The sequence below is a fragment of the Benincasa hispida genome, chromosome 4 (assembly GCF_027475165.1).
Source record: "Benincasa hispida cultivar pf3 chromosome 4, pf3_genome.v1.1, whole genome shotgun sequence".
NCBI classification, from domain to species: Eukaryota; Viridiplantae; Streptophyta; class Magnoliopsida; order Cucurbitales; family Cucurbitaceae; genus Benincasa; species Benincasa hispida.
In genome coordinates, this window is record NC_143481.1 from 50,540,355 (window position 1) to 50,559,450 (window position 19,096).

Genomic DNA, 19,096 nt, shown 5'->3' on the forward strand with positions numbered 1-19,096 from the left:
ATCTCGATCCCCTCGAACTACAGGATTTTGGGTAGGGTCACGATCCCTATTAGCCATCTGCCGAGTCAGTCCATCACTTCCTTGAGGTATGTTTCCTATAATATTCACACTATTAGGTTCATAATATCATTTATATGCCCCTAGTCTAATGCATGACTATAATTCCCCAAAATTTTATTCTATGATACCAACTTGTCACACCCCTTTCCAGATTATCCTTCAAACCCGAGAAAGGATGTGAAGATAGCAGTCATCAACCCTCTTATGGAAACTACTGTCCAATCTATTCCTGTGAACCTGTCTCCTTAGCACCTATTAAACCTAATTAGTAGTTTATAATCTCTATATATACCATAATCTCATCATCAAAACACTGTACATATATATACATATTGCTAGTCAGCTACCAACCCAACATGCATTAACAAATATGGGAAACTTAAGTTTAATACTGCAATAGTTTGATACAAGTTCTACCCTTTCTCCCATGACATGTACAGACAAAAATGAGGGTCTAAACATAACAAAGTGGACCATCTAAACTTCAAAATGCTTGGAAGATTTTGAGTAGTAATTGACTAGTAGATATGCTAGGCTTTGGGACGTCGACCACTACTTATGGAGGAAAAGATTTGAAAGCATGAGCTTAAAATGCTCACTGAGTGACTACTTTTAAGAAACACACTCTCATACATACATAATATAAACACGCTTATCATAAAACATTTACATTCTCATTTTTAGCATCTTAAGTTTCATAGTTATAGATGGAAGGGATTGTCACTTTTTTTTTTAATACTAGTTTTAGCCATGTCAAACAATGACCCTTGTTTTACATCTAGTTTTTGGAAGAGTCTCCAATTAGTGTTGGGTACTCGATTGGATTTTAATACAACTTTTCACCCACAGACTGATAGTCAAACAAAACGTTTGAACCAGATATTGGAAGATATGTTGTGCGCCTGTGCGATAGAGTTTTTAAGGAGCTGGGACTCTCACCTGCATTTAATAGAGTTGCGTATAATAACATATACTAGGCCACCATTTGAGGCCCTATATGAGAAGAGTTGCAGGTCTTCTGTATGTTGGGATGAGGTAGATGAGAGAGTTGTTAGGGCCTGAGCTAGTACAAACCACGAATGAGGCACTACAAAAGATCAGAGCTCGTATGCAAATAGCTCAGAGCAGACAGAAAAGTTATGCTGATGTTAGGCATAAGGACCTAGAATTTGAAACAGGTGATAAGGTGTTCTTAAAGGTGGCACCTATGAGGGTTGTTTCGAGGTTTGGAAGGAAAGGAAAGCTGAGTCCGCGATTTAGCAGGCCTTTCAAAGTCTTGAAGCGAATTGGCCTTGTAGCTTATCAGTTGTTGCTGCCACCATCACTCTCTTCAGTTCATAATGTTTTCCATGTTTCAATGATGATGATGTATATAACAGATCCGTCACATGTGCTGGACTATGAACCATTACAGTTGAATAAGAACTTGAGTTATGAAGAGAAACCTGTAGAAATTCTTGCCAGAGAGGCAAAAACGTTACGCAATAAGGAGATAGTACTTGTAAAGGTTCTGTGCTAGAATCATCAGTTCAATGAGGCTACATGGGAGCGAGAGGATGAGATGAAAGCCTAGTACCTAAAGCTTTTTTTTTTTTTTTTTTCAAGAAGGAACTTTCGAGGACGAAAGTTCTTTAAGGAGGGAAAAATGTAACATCCCGAGTTTTTCATAATTTAAAATAAGTATTTTCTTAGTAGTTGAGGACATTTTTGTCAATTTCTGAAATCCAGTTCGTTTAAAGGAAAATTTGGGTTTTGTGCCAAATTAATTTGATTTTTAGGTTAATGTTGAAAATTTAATTTAAATTGGGGAGATTGATTTAATTTTGAAATTCGGGTTTTTGAAGAGGAAAAGGAAAGGATTTTAAAAATATATATACTTTTTATAGTTATTTGGGTTTTGAAGGAAAGAATAGAATAAAATAAAATAAAATAACAACTAAAACTAAATAAGATTTTATTTTATTTTCTTCTTTAAAAACAAAAAAATCTCTCTCCCCTCTCTTTCACGTGCGACACCCCCCCTGAAATTCCCTCTTTCATAGTGCCTTAGACATTTGTGACCTCGCCGCTGTCGCTCGATCCGTCAGTATCGCCTCAATTTGCGCTGCTCTACTTGTTCCATTTCCCTCTCCAACCGAAAGCCCTAGCCGTTACTCGACTCTGCCGCACGCGTTCACTAATGCGTTATTTTATGTGATATGAAATTACGAATGATATGTGTGGATGGATAGCATTGTGCACTCAAGTTTTCCCAGTGGAATCCAAGTGTAAATTCCTCTGAGTTTCCTGGTAAGTCTAGGGACGAATAGAAACTTATGAAAATAGTTATGTTGGTGATATTTATGAAAACTTTGTGGTAACCAAGTAAATAGTGAGTGTTGGACGGTTGTTACGTTGATGAAATTAATAATAAATGCGACGGAATTTCAAAAGAGTTGGTAACAGGGAATATGATGAATATGCGGTGAACGGGTTGAGAAGGGTTTTGGCTAACACTCCCTAGGATGCGTTCATGCTTTGCAATCATGCAACATACATGCAATAGTAAACCACCTCTCGGCGTGAATGCCACGGCTTCTAAGGCTAGAACGCATGCGATAATTATGCGATAAGTCTACAGGGTTTACACATAAGCCACTATCTCTATTTATGCGATGACGACATGACATTCACACAAATATGCGACCACATAATATCACTTCTATTCATAGGATGCATGCGATGAAAGTTGGCAAACAGAGTTTATCTCTAAGTCCCTACCACTTGTTTATGCAAGCCTAATCATGCTCTTTCGAGTCCAGATTCTAACCTAGCTCTCTCGAGACATTAGGTTCTTTCTTTAGATTCTCTCTCGGGTAACTTTAAAGGGGTACTTTGCATAACATAAAACAAGATAATCGTAGGCAATGAACTTCCTAGTTCATGTTAGCTTAGTTCCTCTCGACCCATTCAACTAGTTTAGCTACTCATGCGTATTAAGAGAGTGAGCAGATGTAGAAATAGAACTTCCATTGAATAGATATAAGATGAAGTACAGAATAACAATGCAAGTAAAGTAAAGAGCCTAGAACAATTTCTTGCCACTAGGCGTTACACTGTTTCTACTCGTGCTTTAAAGATGTTCTCGCTTTCGCGAGAGTCGGCCCGCTCTCTGCTCTTACGCCCCAAGGTTCTTTCTTGAGCTGCCTTGGATGATCTTCAGCTTCACCACTCTTCTCTAGCTCCGCCGTAAAAATGGTAAAGAGACTATGCACAGGGGTGGGAACTTGTAAAGAGTTGAAGTAGTCGGTTGCTAAACCCCTTAACTAAAGAATGCATTTGCTACTTATAGGGAATTAAAAGTGAAAGGCGGCTTCTCTTTCCTGGTTGTACAGATGGGACAGCTTTAATTCCTGACTGACGTGCCAGATATTTGTCACCGATAAAGCTGGATGTACTTGTGATCGTTATCGGCTGTTAACTTAATTTAGATCCGACTGTTGTCAGCTTTCTGTCTCATCGATCTTAATTGTCCTTTCGTTCGGATGCGCCCACCATGTTGCGGTGATTCTTCTTGGGTGAATATTTGCGAGCACGATCAACGCAAAGTCTTGCGGTGAAGTTGCGCTTGACCATTGAATTCCTATGATCGCAATTTCTGCATTGCGTTAACGCATATTATGCACAAAAATGTAAAGATCAACTGCTTTAATACGTTGGACGCATGCGACCGCAATATTATAGAATTTATGCTTAATGGACGCAATTTAACATGTTTCATCAATGCAATCCAACATTGTTTAAGATCTTAGTACTATGATAACGTGCATTTCTGCCCGTTATCACACCCCCAAATTTAAACAATGCTTGTCCTCGAGCATAAGCTAAAGATTCCTTTAGCAAGTCAACTGCAAAGTTCTTTTTCCTAGATTTCTCAAGGATACTTCATTCGAATCCTATATACCAGAATTTCCTTAAGTCTTATTCAAGTCTCTTCCTAAAATATTTCTAAGACTTAGGGATTGCAAGCTTAACTTTCAAAAGGACTTTCGAAACATTGCATGATTTATTTCAAAAAGAAAATTTTCCACGGGATGTCAAATGATTTATCCTTGCACAAAAATTTTCTTCATTGCTATTTTTTCTGACCTTGCGATGATCCGAGTGCCTTGCCTTCGTTTTGGCTTGCCTCCACGTGTGTCATGCAGACATCCAACTACGAGCAATGCACTCTTTCTCAAACTAAACTCATAACGATTTGGTAGTGGAGTTGCAGTCGTTGAATTATGCGTTGATCCTGGTGACTTACTTTCATTTTGGCTTGCCCCCACGTGTGTCATGCGGACATCCAACTACGGGTAAGTGCCTTTCACAACTTAACTCTTATCAACATGTGTTTCCCATTGCGTTGATAGTGGAGTTGTTATTGTCACTTTTTTTTTTTTTTTGCAAGGTTGGAAACAAATACCCCACCCCTAAATTTAAAATGCGGAAATGTCTTCATTGCCAAAAGATTTAAAATAAGTCATGCAATGGTAAAAGAATGCGTTGTAGAGAGAGTTTGAAAGGAAGCTAACAAATTCCTAACTTCGAGAAATATTACATGAGGTGACTATCCTAATATTTTCGTTGGCTCTAGTATATAGAAAAGAGATAGAAGCATATTTTTCATCATTGAAACCATATTTGGCACAAAACAACATGCAGCAACTACTAAAGTTAACTATTTGTTATATGATTGTAGTAGGCAAGGAGGATGCGGTGCTAAAACTTTGAAAAGTAGTTTGCAATGTGATAGCGCAAAATTTGAAGTAGAGATAAGGAAAAGTACACCCCCAAATTTAGCGTTGTTGCCTACATTGTACTGACACATCCATCTTGCGGCGATCATTCTTCATTGGGTTGCGGTGATGGAATAAGATAAGTGTTTCTTTACGTACGTTCCTGCAATCCAGCGCCTCGATCGTTGTAAGGAAAACAAAGAGAGGGTCAAATTATTTCAACCAAAATAAAAAGGCATTATTATTATTATTATTATTATTTTGTAGAGGATTGAAAATTGAAAAGATAGCTGCAGATAGTGGAAATCCTGAGTAGTGGAGAAAAGAGTTGATGACGTGAAGGCTCCTAAAACTTGCGTCCCTGATAAATTGTGATCATTTGATAATGCAGGGACCACCTACTTCCTTCTTCATTCAAAGTTTCTTAGTTCCATGGAGTCAACCTGGTGATGCCAGCCTTCTCCATGGTATGCCTTTACTCTCTGCCCATTGACTTTGAATATGTAGGTACCGTCGTCATTTGATAATTCTACCGCACCATGCGGAAGCACTTGTCGAATTATGAACGGTCCGGACCAACGAGACTTTAGCTTTCCTGGGAAGAGTCGTAGACGTGAATTGAAAAGCAAGACTTTCTGCCCGACTTGGAGGTTCTTACCGCATATGTGTTGATCATGCCAGCACTTGGTGCGCTCCTTATAAATTTTCACATTTTCATATGCGTTGTCCCTTCATTCTTCTAGCTTGACCAATTGCATCTTCCGCACTTTCCCTGCTTTCTTTAAGTCGAAATTTAATTTCTTGACCGCCCGCATGCTTTATATCCAGCTCCAAGGGCAAGTGACATGCTTTGCCGAATACCAATGCATAGGGGGACATGCCTATAGTTGTTTTAAATGCGGTCCAGTATGCCCACAATGCATCATCAAGCTTCATTGCCCAATCCTTCCTCGAAGGTTTGACTACTTTCTCAAGTATCAATTTAATTTCACGATTGGACACCTCGGCTTGGCCATTTATTTGCAGATGGTATGCGGTGGCCACTTTGTGGAGGATATTTTACTTGCGCAGCAACTCCTTTATACTGTGGTTGACAAAGTGGGATCCTTCATCACTTATGATGGCACGGGGAGTGCCAAAACGAGTGAAAATATTCTTCTTTAGGAATGGTCCCATGAAATCAATCCCCCATACATCAAATAGTTCCAACTCCAAGATAGTGTTCATTGGCATTGCGTTCTTCCATGAAATGTTACCGGTGCGTTGACACCGATCACATTTCATTGTGTAGTCAGTAGCATCCTTAAATAATGAAGGCCAGAAGAATCCACTTTGTAGAGCTTTGGCTGTAGTACGTTGTCCTCCAAAGTGCCCTCTATAAGGCGAATCGTGGCACTGTGACAATATGCATTGTTGAGCAGCATCTGGTACACATAGTCGAATGATTTGGTCTGCACCTCTTTTATACAGATTTGGCTCATCCCAGTAGTAGTATCTGCATTCATTCTTGAGCTTCTTCCGTTGATGGTAGGTATAATCTTCAGGAAATTGTTCATAGACCAAATAATTAACGATGTCCGCATACCATGGCAGTTCTTCTATGCAAAACAACTGCTCATCCGGAAACACGACACTCACTTCAGATTCATTGCGGTCAACTTTAGGATTTTCCAATCTGGATAAGTGATCTGCAACTTGATTCTCTGTCCCCTTCCGATTAATTATCTCAATGTCAAATTCTTGAAGGAGGAAAACCCATCTGATCAGTCTCGGCTTTGTGTCCTTCTTTGACATTAAATATTTTATTGCCAAGTGATCAGTATGAATGAGTACCTTGGTTCCCAACAGTATGCTCGAATTTTTTCCAACACAAAAATCACAGCCAGGAGCTCCTTTTCAGTGGTGGTATAATTCATTTGGGCAGGGTTTAGAGTTTTACTCGCATATGCGATAGGGTGCAAAATTTTTTTCTTCTTTTACGCTAGTGCGGCTCCCATCGCATACCCGCTTGCGTCGCACATGATTTCGAATGGCAATGTCCAGTCCGGCGCAACTAAGACAGGTGCAGTAATCAGCGCATCCTTTAAGATTCGAAATGCGTTGAGGCAATTGTTATCAAATTCAAACTTCTTGTCTACCTACAGTAATGCACTCAATGGTCTTGCTATTCTAGAAAAGTCTTTAACAAATTGTCTATAGAATCAGCATACCAAGGGAAGTTTCGCATTGCCTTCACATTTGTTGAAGGTGGAAGTTTTTCAATTGCGTCAATCTTTGTCTTGTCCACCTCTAACCCTTCTCGGGAGACCTTGTGTCCAAACACTATACCCTCTGTCACCATGAAGTGACATTTTTCTCAATTGAGTACGAAGTTTGTCTCTTCACATCTTTTCAGAATTTTCTCCAGATTGGCCAGGTAGACTTCATAAGTGTTCCCATAAACAGAAAAGTCATCCATAAATATTTCTATTGAGTCCTGAAGATAATCTGAAAAGATCACCATCATGCACCTCTAGAACGTACTTGGCGTATTGCAGAGGCCGAACGACATGCGGCGAAAAGTGAATGTTCCATATGGGCAGGTGAATGTGGTCTTGTCTTGGTCTTCAGGAGCTATCATGATCTGGTTGTACCCAGCATATCCATCCAAGAAACAGTAAAAATCATTCCCCGCTAGTCTGTCCAGCATTTGATCGATGAATGGCAGTGGGAAATGATCTTTCTTTGTGGCTACATTTAGTTTGCGATAGTCCATACAGATGCGCCACCCAGTGATGGTTCTCGACGATATTAATTCATTGTTTTCATTGGGGACTATCGTCATTTTGCCCTTTTTTGGCACACATTGCACGGGGCTGACCAATGTGCTATCTGCAATGGGATAGATAATGCCCGCATCCAGCCACTTGATAATCTCCTTCTTGACGATCTTCTTCATCACAGGGTTAAGTCTGCGTTGATTTTCAATGGTTGCTTTGTGGTCGTCCTCAAGACGAATGTGGTGCATGCAGTACACAGGGCTAATTCCTCTGATGTCAGCAAGCGTCTAGCCGATTGCTCGCACATGTTTCTTAAGAATGCTCATCAACGCATTCACTTGTTCTGCGTTGAGCGTAGAGGAAATTATGACTGACAGCTTCTCATTTTGCCCCAGAAATGCGTACTTCAGATGTGTTGGTAGGGTTTTTAATTCAAGGGTTGATGGTTCCACGAGAGAAGATTACATTATTTTTCTTTCTTCCTTCAGCTCTTCTTCTTGCATTGCGATCGACTCTTCTTCCTTGTTTGTCTTTGCTACGATCGCATTGCAGGTAGCTACAGATGCATTGGCATCCTCCTCTTCATACTCTTCATTAGAATTCTCTTCTTCAATCAAATTCAATTCATCCTCCGAATCTGGTAGGTCTTCCTCATCAGGAAATTTCATGGCACGAATTATGTTAAATCTGAGCTTCTGTCTGTTTATACTAAAAATGATCTCTCCCTTGTGCACATCAATTTGAGCGTGACTCGTTGATAAGAAAGGTCGGCCCAAAATGATGGGTACATCTTTATCGGCCTCATAATCCAAGATGATGAAGTCAGCTGGCAAAATAAATTTATCAAAGGTGATCAGCACGTCTTTCACCTTACCCTCTGGGTGAACCAGAGATCTGTCAGCTAACTAGAGAGTCATAGATGTGGGCACAAGTTCCTCTACATTTAATTGTCGAAAGATTGACAGTAGCATCAAATTTATGCTAGCCCCCAAGTCACACAGGGCTTGGTGAAGCTCTCAGGATCGTATAATAGATTTGGAATTCTATGTTAGTGCCACTGTGACAAATTTTCCAGCGCCTCTTTTCTTAGTTACCATGTCCTTGAAAAGCTTGGTATAGGCAGGCATTTCCTCAATCGCTTCACTGAAAGGGATATTCACATGTAATTGTTTAAGCATAGCCAGGAAGCGTTGGTACTGTACCTCTTCATTTTTCTTCTTCTTTAGCCTCTGAGGGAAAGGTGGTAACTGGACTCTCACGGTTCCCGTTTCATTTGACTTTGAGGTTGACGCAACCTTAGGTTCCATTACTTCATTCTCTTTTTCTTCTTCTTTCGTTGCCGCAATCTCGGGTTTAGCTACGATGGATGTTGATTTGTTTTGCTCCTTCTTCTCTCCTTCCACAGTTTTTCCACTGCGCAATGTCACAACCTGACATTGCTCCTTACCTGAACCCTCTGGGTTGTGTGGAAGCTTGGTTGAACTTGGTAGCGCCCCTTGCGGTCTGCTTTTGAGCTCATTTGCAATCTATCCCATTTGCAATTCAAGATTGCGGATGGACGTAGCCTGCCTATGAAGCACTGTCTCATTTTTCTATATATATTGCTTCAATAGGCTTTCTAGGGAAGAAAATTGCAGTGGTTACTGTGAGCTGCTTGCTTGGTTGCTCTGTTGACCATTGCTGCGTTGAAAGAACCCTGGTGGTCCTTCTTTTTATGCCACAGATTGAAAATTTTGTTGTTGACTCTTCCAAGCAAAATTTCGGTGGTTTCTCCATCCGGGGTTGTAGGTGTTGGAAAAAGGGTTGTTCTTTACAAAATATATAGACTGTGGGTTTTGTGGGCAATCCTCTATTACATGCCCATCACCGCAAGTCGCACACCTTGCGGTGTTTTAACTTATTACGTTGATTTTCCCACCTTGCGGTGTTGGGCTGTTGATCGTCATTCCTTGAATCAGATTCATCATTGCGGTCATTTGGTTTTGCAATGGAACAATAGCACCGTTATTTGCGTCAGAATCTTTGAGTCTTAATCTCTGGTCACTCTCCCTTCAGTCTTCATGATTCTTGGAGATGCGATCCAGGATATTCTTCGCCTCGTCATAGGTCTTGTCAAGTAGACCACCAGCTGCCGCCGTATTGGCAGTGATCTGCGAAGCAGGATTCAAACCGTCATCGAAAATTTCCATTTGCAAGCAATCTGGTAACCCGTTATGCGGACAATCTCGAACCAACTTTTTAAACCTCACCTAGGCATCGCTTAGCGATTCGTCCATATCTTGTTCAAAGTTAGTAATAAGCTTTCTTCGTCTGGCATTCTCTATAGGTGGGAAATACTTCTTCATAAACTTCTCCACCACCTGTTCCCAAGAAGTGATCTCTCCTGGTTCGAGCGAATAAGCCCATTTCCTCGCCTGATCACAGAGAGAAAATGGAAACAACGTTAGTCAAACCTCCTTAGCAGAGATGTTCGGGAACACAAAAGTATTGCAGATTTCAATAAAACTTTCGAAGGTGGGCGTGCGAATCTTCTCCATGCCTTCCTTCGAATTGACCTGCAGCCTAGATCATCTGCAGCATCACCGGTTTTATTTCAAATCTACTTCCGTCTATGGCAGGCCTCATGATTCATGGAGAGAAATCATAGAGGTTTGGCGATGCATAGTCCCTAATGGGTCTATTGCGATCGTTTGCCAACAGAATTGGATTTACCATGACATTGTTGTTGTTTGGTGCTTCATTCCAAGGCTGCTCTGCCATTTCTTCTTTATCGGATTGTGGTTGCTGTTGGCGCTTTCTCAGTCTCCTTCGAAATGTTCTCTCAATCTTCGGGCCGTAGTTCACCAGAGATTGAGAGTTTTACAAAGAATTCACAAAAATTACCGTTAACAACTATTTTGCCGAAGTCCCCGACAACGGTGTCAAAAACTTGATGCGTTATTTTATGTAATGTGGAATTACGAATGATATGTGTGGATGGATAGCATTGTGCACTCAAGTTTCCCCAGTGGAATCCAAGTGTAAATTCCTCTGAGTTTCCTGGTAAGTCCAGGGTCGAACACAGAGACTTGTGAAAATAGTTATGTTGGTGATATTTTATGAAAACTTTGTGGTAACCAAGTAAATAGTGAGTGTTGGATGGTTGTTACATTGATGAAATTAATAATAAATGCGGCAGAATTTGAAAAGAGTTGGTAACGGGAAATACGATGAATATGCGGTGAACGGGTTGAGAAGGGTTTCGGCTAACACTCCCTAGGATGCGTTCATGCTTTGCGATCATGCAACATTTATGCAATAGTAAACTACCTCTCGGCGTGAATGGCACAGCTTCTAATGCTAGAACGCATGCAATAATTATGCGATAAGTCTACAGGGTTTACACATAAACCACTATCTCTATTTATGCGATGACGACATGACATTCACACAAATATGCGACCACATAATATCACTTCTATTCCTAAGATGCATGCGATGAAAGTTGGCAAACAGAGCTTATCTCTAAGTCCCTATCTCTTGTTTATGCAGGCCTAATCATGCTCTTCGAGTCCAGATTCTAACCTAAATCTCTCGAGACATTAGGTTCTTTCTTTAGATTCTCTCTCGGGTAACTCTAAAGGGGTATTTTGCATAACATAAAACAAGATAATCGCAGGCAATGAACTTCCTAGTTCATGTTAGCTTAGTTCCTATCCATCCATTTAACTAGTTTAGCTACTCATGCGTATTAAGAGAGTGAGCAGATGTAAAAATAGAACTTCCATTGAATAGATATAAGATGAAGTATAGGATAATAATGCAAGTAAAGTAAAGAGCCTAGAGCAATTTCTTGCCACCAGGCGTTACACTGTTTCTATTCGTGCTCTAAAGATGTTCTCGCTTTCGCGAGAGTCGGCCCGCTCTCTACTCTTACGCCCTAAGGTTCTCTTTTGAGCTGCCTTGGGCGATCTTCGGTGTCACCACTCTTCTCTAGCTTCGCCGTAAAAATGGTAAGGAGACTATGCACAGGGGTGGGAACTTGTAAAGAGTTGAAGTAGTCGGCTGCTTAACCCCTTAACTGAAGAATGCATTTGCTACTTATAGGGAATCAAAAGTGAAAGGCAGCTTCTCTTTCCTGGTTGTACAGATGGGACAGCTTTAATTCCTGACTGACGTGCCGGATATTTGTCACCGATAAAGCTGGATGTACTTGTGACCGTTATCGACTGTCAACTTAATTTAGATCCGACTGCTTCAGCTTTCTGTCCCATCGATCTTAATTGTCTTTTCGTCCGGATGCATCCACCATGTTGTGGTGATTCTTCTTGGGTGAATATTTGCGAGCACGATCAACACAAAGTCTTGCGATGAAGTTGTGCTTGACCATTGAATTCCTATGATCGCAATCTCTGCATTGCGTTAACACATATTCTGCACAAAAATGTAAGATCAACTGCTCTAATATGTTGGACGCATGCGATCGCAATATTATAAAATTTATGCTTAATGGACGCAATTTAACATGTTTCATCAACGTAATCCAACATTGTTTAAAATCTTAGTACTATGATAACGTGCATTTCTGCACGTTATAATTCACCCGGTTGATGCCTCATGCCGAGTCGCCTTCTTACTACAGAAGCCCGCGCCGAAGCCTCCCTCTTTCCTCACCTTCAGGTCGTGCTAGCCTGGCCAGTCGCACACTTCAGGTCTGTCCAGCATCGAAGTCCTAGTCGTGAGTCTTCAGTCGCCCTACGCCGCGTGCCGTGCTATTTGCTAGTCGCCACTCGCCACACTAGTGGTAGCCTTCAACCAATGCCCAATGGCCCAGCCCCCTTCGTCGCACTAGCGCCATTCGAGGTAGATCCGTCGCCGTCGTTCGCTCTCGTCCAGCGCTGCTCCGCCCCGGTCGTCGTCTTGCGTGCAATCAAATCTGTTTGGGTAAGTTTGTGCTATTTTAATTGGATTTCTTGGCCGATGGTGTTTTGCTTCAATTTATTGATACACATTTGTTTGGGCTTTAAAATCAAGTTTTGGAGAAGCATTGGAGTTAAAAGTATGCTGTCAAGAGGATTTGGAAGTGGTTTCGACAAGCTTTTGGGTAAGTTTTAGGGTCTTTGTTGATCATTTTTGGATACCCACTAAGTAATGGCTTATTTATTAATTGAATTTGGATATAGAAGGTTGGAATTGAAGGTTCAAAGCGACTGTCCATCGAGAGTAAAGGTTGAATTTGTGACGAGAGTTGTCGGGTTGTATTGATTTTGTATCATGAGGTGATGTTCGGACCAACACACTTTGGGTATAATTATTGGGAATTATTTGGTTAATTTGTTTATTCGAACTAAGCTCTTTTTATTAATTGTAAATTTGGATTATGTTTAGGCCTGATTCAAGATTCATCTAAGCTAGGAGGAAGATTCATTTGCTTGTCGCTTAGACATAATTTTGAGTAAGTAATCTTACTACTGGAACCGCCCATGGGCCAGACACTAGATATATGCTAGCATGATAGATGAATATCAGGATAGAACGATAGCATGATAAACGGGTAGTATAGTATGATCGATATATATTCTTGTATGAGAATCTAAAAGATTCATTTGTGCACGTAGATATTTGCATACTAGTAAGAGATGATACATAATTCACTGAGGTTGTATTTGATATGAGGATATTAAGGCATATATGCATGTTGTATAGTCATGATGTTAAGGTGTATATGTATGTTATAAAACCATATTGTGATAATTGTGATGTTGAGACTGTGATAGTATCTTTACTGATTAGTTAGATACCCACTAGATACTGTGTTTCCTTCGGGATTCACCAGATATTGTGTTTCCTTTGAGATTCACCATATTGTATTTCCTTTGGGATTCACCAGATATTGTGTTTCCTTTGGGATTCACCAGATTGTGTTTCCTTCGGGATTCACGAGATATTGTGTTTCCTTCGGGATTCACTAGATATTGTGTTTCCTTCAGGATTTACCAGATTGTGTTTCCTTCGGGATTAACCAGATATTGTGTTTCCTTCGGGATTCACCAGGGGTTGTGTTTCCTTCGGGATTCACCAAGGGTTGTGTTTCCTTCGGGATTCACCAGGGGTTGTGTTTCCTTCGGGATTCACCAGAGGTAGTGGGCATACTTAACTACAGTAGGATAGAAACCAGTTTTTCATGTATGTATGTGTCCCATGAGGACTAGAGCAGTTTTTATGTTCTACCAGAGGTAGGCATCTAGAGGACATAGATGCCTAGCCCGACCCTAGTAGTGGGGTTAATTACTGAGTATTTTATACTTATCCTTTCTCATGTTGTTGTTTTAGGTAAAGGTAGAGATGCACCAGCGATTGAAAAGCGGAATTCGTGATTGAGACACTAGGACCAGTTTTATGCTTCTACTCATGATATTTAGATTTCTTTCCATGTTTTTTAACTTTCAGTTTTGCTGTTTGAAACTTACTATTAAGAATTGTTTTCAAGCTTATTATTATCATTTATGATTTATGGGTACCCTATTATTTGTTTTAATATTTGAATTTAATGAAGGACTTTTAAACTTACCTTATTTATTTAGTATTTATTTCACCATAAAAGGGTGTCGTTTTAAGTTCCATGCATGCATGTATTTAGTAACGGCCTAACTTTAGTCCTAGGGAGTCGGGTCGTTACAGTAAACTTGCCACTATTTTACTAAACTTCCTTTTAAGAACTTATTCATAAGCACTTTAACTTCATTACCTTAGAATTCAAGCATCAAATTCCTCTGGCTAAGCTGAAAATCCTCTACTCTTATCGAGCTTGCTAGAAATTCCTTCAATACAACTGAGCCTCAAGTGGCAGCAATACTTTCTATTAGGAGTCTGAAAATTTTGACAAAATAGTTTCCTTCTTTGCAAGACATATTTATACTTAGGCTTGCATATAAGTTTGTCTTAATTAAACACCACCTGGTATGCTAATCCTCAATTAGCATTTCTAAGGCTGCTACTTAGCCCACTAAATGATTAAGCTGAACTCTGCGATCACTTAAACCTCTCCTAGTCATCGCATATTCCTATCCATCATCACATCAATTGAACAACACCGTCACCGTGTCAATCCATGGCAGCCTCGCTTGCTAACTTCTAAGCCTCTCGACCAACACTTACTTCGCAACCCTCTTAACGCATTGCCTTTGCATCCTCTTGGAGTGCTTGCTTAGGCAATTTGGTCGCTCGCACACTACCTACATTAATCTTCACCAACTTCATGTGAATTTGGTCGTATACTTCTTTACCAACCTCAACCAACTCTTACTCATATGAGAGCCAGCTTAACTTCTTCTATGGCCTTCACCATACTTAATGGACCATACTTAGCCATAACGTCCTCTTCTTAGACTTCTAGTCGCAGAGTTCAATAAGACTGGCTGCATAGCGTGACATAACTTCATCGCATACAATTCGTTGTTTTCTTCTAAGTGTTAATTTTCTTTCTACCTCACCCGAGCGCTCATCCTTTCATACTTAAAATATCTTCCTGCGCTCCTAATATCTGAAAGCATTGCTTCCTAACATTTAGAATATTTTCTTCATTTTAACCTTTACATACAAACACAATAAATCTTTTATACATTTCAACTAATACAAACATCACAAGTACATATTTACAAGAGCTTAAATACATAATTAGAGAACTTAAACATAATTAACTAGTAAACAAAACTAGGGATTTACCACTTTAACCCCATCGCAAGTACACTTTGAATGTTCAAAGAACCTAGTCGATATTTGGAAAACTTCTCAGTGTCTTTAATTTTGTGAAATACGAACTCACTGAAAGTTGGCTTTGATTTAAATTAGATAATTCTTTGTGCAATTGGAAGATTCAATGACCATTTTTCTGAAGAAAAGCGTTCTTTCAAGTCTTTCCAAATTAGAGAAGCAAAATCACAATAGATTACGCTAGCGGAAATTTCTTTGGAAAACTGAATTTAAAATCCAAAAAATTACCATATTATTATTCCGAATTGACGAGTTTATCATAGGATCTGATTCATCCAGGATATATAATTAAGTCATCAATGAAAATCTTGCTTTTCACGACAATGCAATTAGCATGGCATGACTCCAAGAGGAATAATTTTCACAAACCAAGTTCTATGAAACAAGTACGAGTCCCGGATTGTCTGCATGATGTAGAAAATATGGACTGACTTCTCCGATTGGAAGGGCAGCAACACTTAAAAGGAGTTTTCAGGAGCCATGAGCAAGCATTGGAGGAAACCAAGAAAGAATGGGAGCAAAAGCAAAAAACTGGTAGTGGAGGAGAGAAACCAATTAATGCTCTAATACCATTTCGAGACCACAAATGGAGAAATAATTCTTCTGTGTATTTTGCTTGAATGAATTTTACATAGAGATTTGCTACTTATAAAGAGCAAATTATAAGTGAAATTCTAAGTAGTTTACAAATAAAATCTAATTGTTTGTCTTCACTGGTCTTTGAACCTCCTATACCTGCTCCTCCACCATTAATCCCTCAATCCCCACAACCTCAAGTCCATAATTGTCCTACCTCAACCCCTAGCCCCACCTCAACTACTAGTTACAGCCCTTCACCAACCACTAGCCTAATACCTCCATCCCACCGAGCAACCCAACACCCAACCAATGTCCATCCCATGCAGACACGTGCAAAGTCTGATATCATCAAACCCCAGATTCTGAATTTTAATGCTTATGTCTCCATTCCCACCGATCCAGGAAGCTATACAGAAGCCTCAAAATATCCTGAGTGGAAGCTAGCAATGTCAGATGAGTTCATAGTTTTACAACAACAAAGTACTTGGTCCTTAATTCCTCGTTCAGCTAATATGAACGTTGTTGAGTGTAAGTGGATTTTTTGTACGAAGTATAATTATGATGGAACTATAAAGCTCATTTGGTTGCTAAAGGTTACCATGGAAGAGTTTGACCTTTCGTGAGACTCTTAGTCCAGTTGTATCTACGAAAGATCATATTGCTAATCTCTTTCTGGAAGCTCTCTCGACACAATCTTTTCGAAGTTATCATGATAAACTCAAGTCTGCTTCATCGTCATAAGTTTGAGGGGTATATCAGATCTCATTTCAGGTTTTTTACTCAGTAATTTTTGTTTGTAACAAGTTACTAAATCCCTATTTTACTTGGTCCTTTCTGTTTGTAACAAATTATTTGTTCCTTCCTTTTCTCCTTGTACGTTATTGACGGTTCTTTTACTCAACTATAAATGAGTTGTGTACATTCAACTTAAGTACAGAAATACAAAACAATAAACTCTCTTTTTACTCTGAGAGTCTGTTATGAAGTGAGATTTATCTTTGAGAAATATTGAATCAATTCGAGAGGACATCTTAGACTTAGTTTGGGGTTGTAGGTAGCTTTTAAAATAATCATTTGCAACTATATTTCTAGAAAAATCAACTGCAAAATGAAGTAAATTAACCTTCAGTAAAAAGGTAGGTTATATTGTTCAATAAATAATATTAAATTATTGTGATTAACATTAATAATTAAATAGACATGCTATCACAATTTGTATGTGTGTGTAAATATATATGTACATGTATATGCTTTCAACTTTTATTATATATATGCTTTCAACATTAATTTATATTTTGTTTGCTTTATACCATTTATTAAGTATAAAATTATTTTTAAATATGAGAGAAATAGGTGCATTTTCTTTTTTTTTTTTTTAAAAAAAAGATATTATTTAAAGAAAAAATCGATGGCATTGACTTAATCAATTTCAAGATTTAGGATATCGAAATTGGTTTTGTTAGAAATATATTAAATATACAAAAACAATTTTAATTTATAAAAAGTAAAAGTGAAAAGTCAGAATTTGTTGCAAAGTAACTGTTGATTCTACTATAATCTATTTTTAAAAGCTAGTATGGAATAAATTTTAAAAATAAGCTTTTAAAAAATAAAAACAGCGAGAATGGACTTGTGACATACATCACATGTATATTTACGGTAATAATTAATGGACCGAGATAGGACACCTAAAAGAAAATTAAAAAGGCTATCTATTACATAAGTAAGAGTCCTCTGGTTCGAAACAGATAAACCAGGCCTTGAACCGCTCGAACTGAACCGCCCTTCAACGAACCTTCTACAGTGATCGTGTAGCAAACTGGATGTGCGATCTTGTAGCAAAGTCTACACGATCTTGTAGCATTAGCTACACGATCGTTTAGCAAATGCTACACGATCGTGTAGCAAAAGCTACAAGATTGTTTAGCAAAAGCTACACGATGAAGAAGACGAAGCAGTTCTACAAGATTGTGTAGTTACAGCTACACGATCGTGTAGCTGTAACTACACAATCTTGTAGAACTGCTTCGTCTTCTTCATCGAAACAGTGCTCTGCAACACTTCTTTGAAGCTCCCCAGGAACAACACGAGCGATTTAAACTTATGAATTACAGACTTTATAGCAAGAATATGCCCAAAAACACAGAGGCCTTTACAAACCAAATTTGTTAACAAAGAAAGCCTTAAAACAGAGAATCCTATCCCGAAACATCCATCAACAAAGCCACATTCACAACCATTCATCACTTGAAATAAAATGCAGAATTAAACCCACCATCACTGTAAAATCGATTCAACAGAAAAAAAAAATGGAATTTGGGATCAAATAACCAATAACCTAGCTCTGATACCAATTGAAGGAACCCATTCTGAAGGGAACCTTGAGCGGAAGCAAGATCGACCCAAATTCCATTTTTTGTTGAATGTGAGATTTATAGTAAAACAAGAACAAGATATGCATTTATATATAAATTATAGCATGCTATCAAAAGGTTTTAGAAACCATACCTTTGAAGACGTTTCTTCAACATTCCCTCGAACAACATACGAACCACTTGAACATTTTCTTCAAGAAATCTTCGAACAAGAACGAACACAACCACAAGTTAAAACTATGGTTTATATGTTTCATATGATGAAATATTAAAACTATAGGTTATAAATATAATATGATAAGTTGATTATCATATTTTTTTATAATATATTAATTATATGATAATTAATTCCTTTTCTCTAATAACCGATTTGAGTGGGAGGTTACTGGAAGTTTTATGGTAACCGTGAGATAAAAGGAAAATTGTTTTCCAAAATTAGTAGTTGATTCATTTCAAGAAAATTTTCACGGAAAAAGGCTATCAAGTAAAAAGAGTTTTTATTAAGCGATAGTCGTTGAGAGCATACACGATCAGCTAAGGGTTGATTATACGATAGTTATTCATTGATCGTTGCTACATGATCGAGTAGCAAAGTCTATAAGATAGGCTTTCGTTTCCTAAATGATCGAGTACATCATCTATACGATAGACAGTCTTCATATCTCGCACTTACTCGATCATTTACTCGATCGTATACCTCCTGTATTCCTCAATCCAAGATCATATAGAGCCCACAACTCTTGGATTCTCACACTGAGAATACCAAAGTAATACTTGTGGTGGTGTTCTACATCCATTCGTGAATCGATTT

The 19,096-nt window shown here is 38.8% G+C and overlaps 1 protein-coding gene across 1 annotated transcript; it reads left to right on the forward strand.

Annotated features, from left to right (window-relative positions):
- Window positions 1–1,099: 1,099 nt before the first annotated feature.
- On the forward strand, window positions 1,100–1,579 carry LOC150036787 (uncharacterized). Its single transcript, XM_090313236.1, has one exon. It carries the CDS (start codon window positions 1,100–1,102, stop codon window positions 1,577–1,579), a length of 480 nt encoding a protein of 159 aa, XP_090169362.1.
- Window positions 1,580–19,096: the final 17,517 nt, after the last annotated feature.

Coding starts and splice junctions, on each gene's coding strand:
- LOC150036787 (XM_090313236.1), top strand. CDS start 1,100: ATGAGAGAGTTGTTAGGGCCTGAGCTAGTACAAACCACGAATGAGGCA.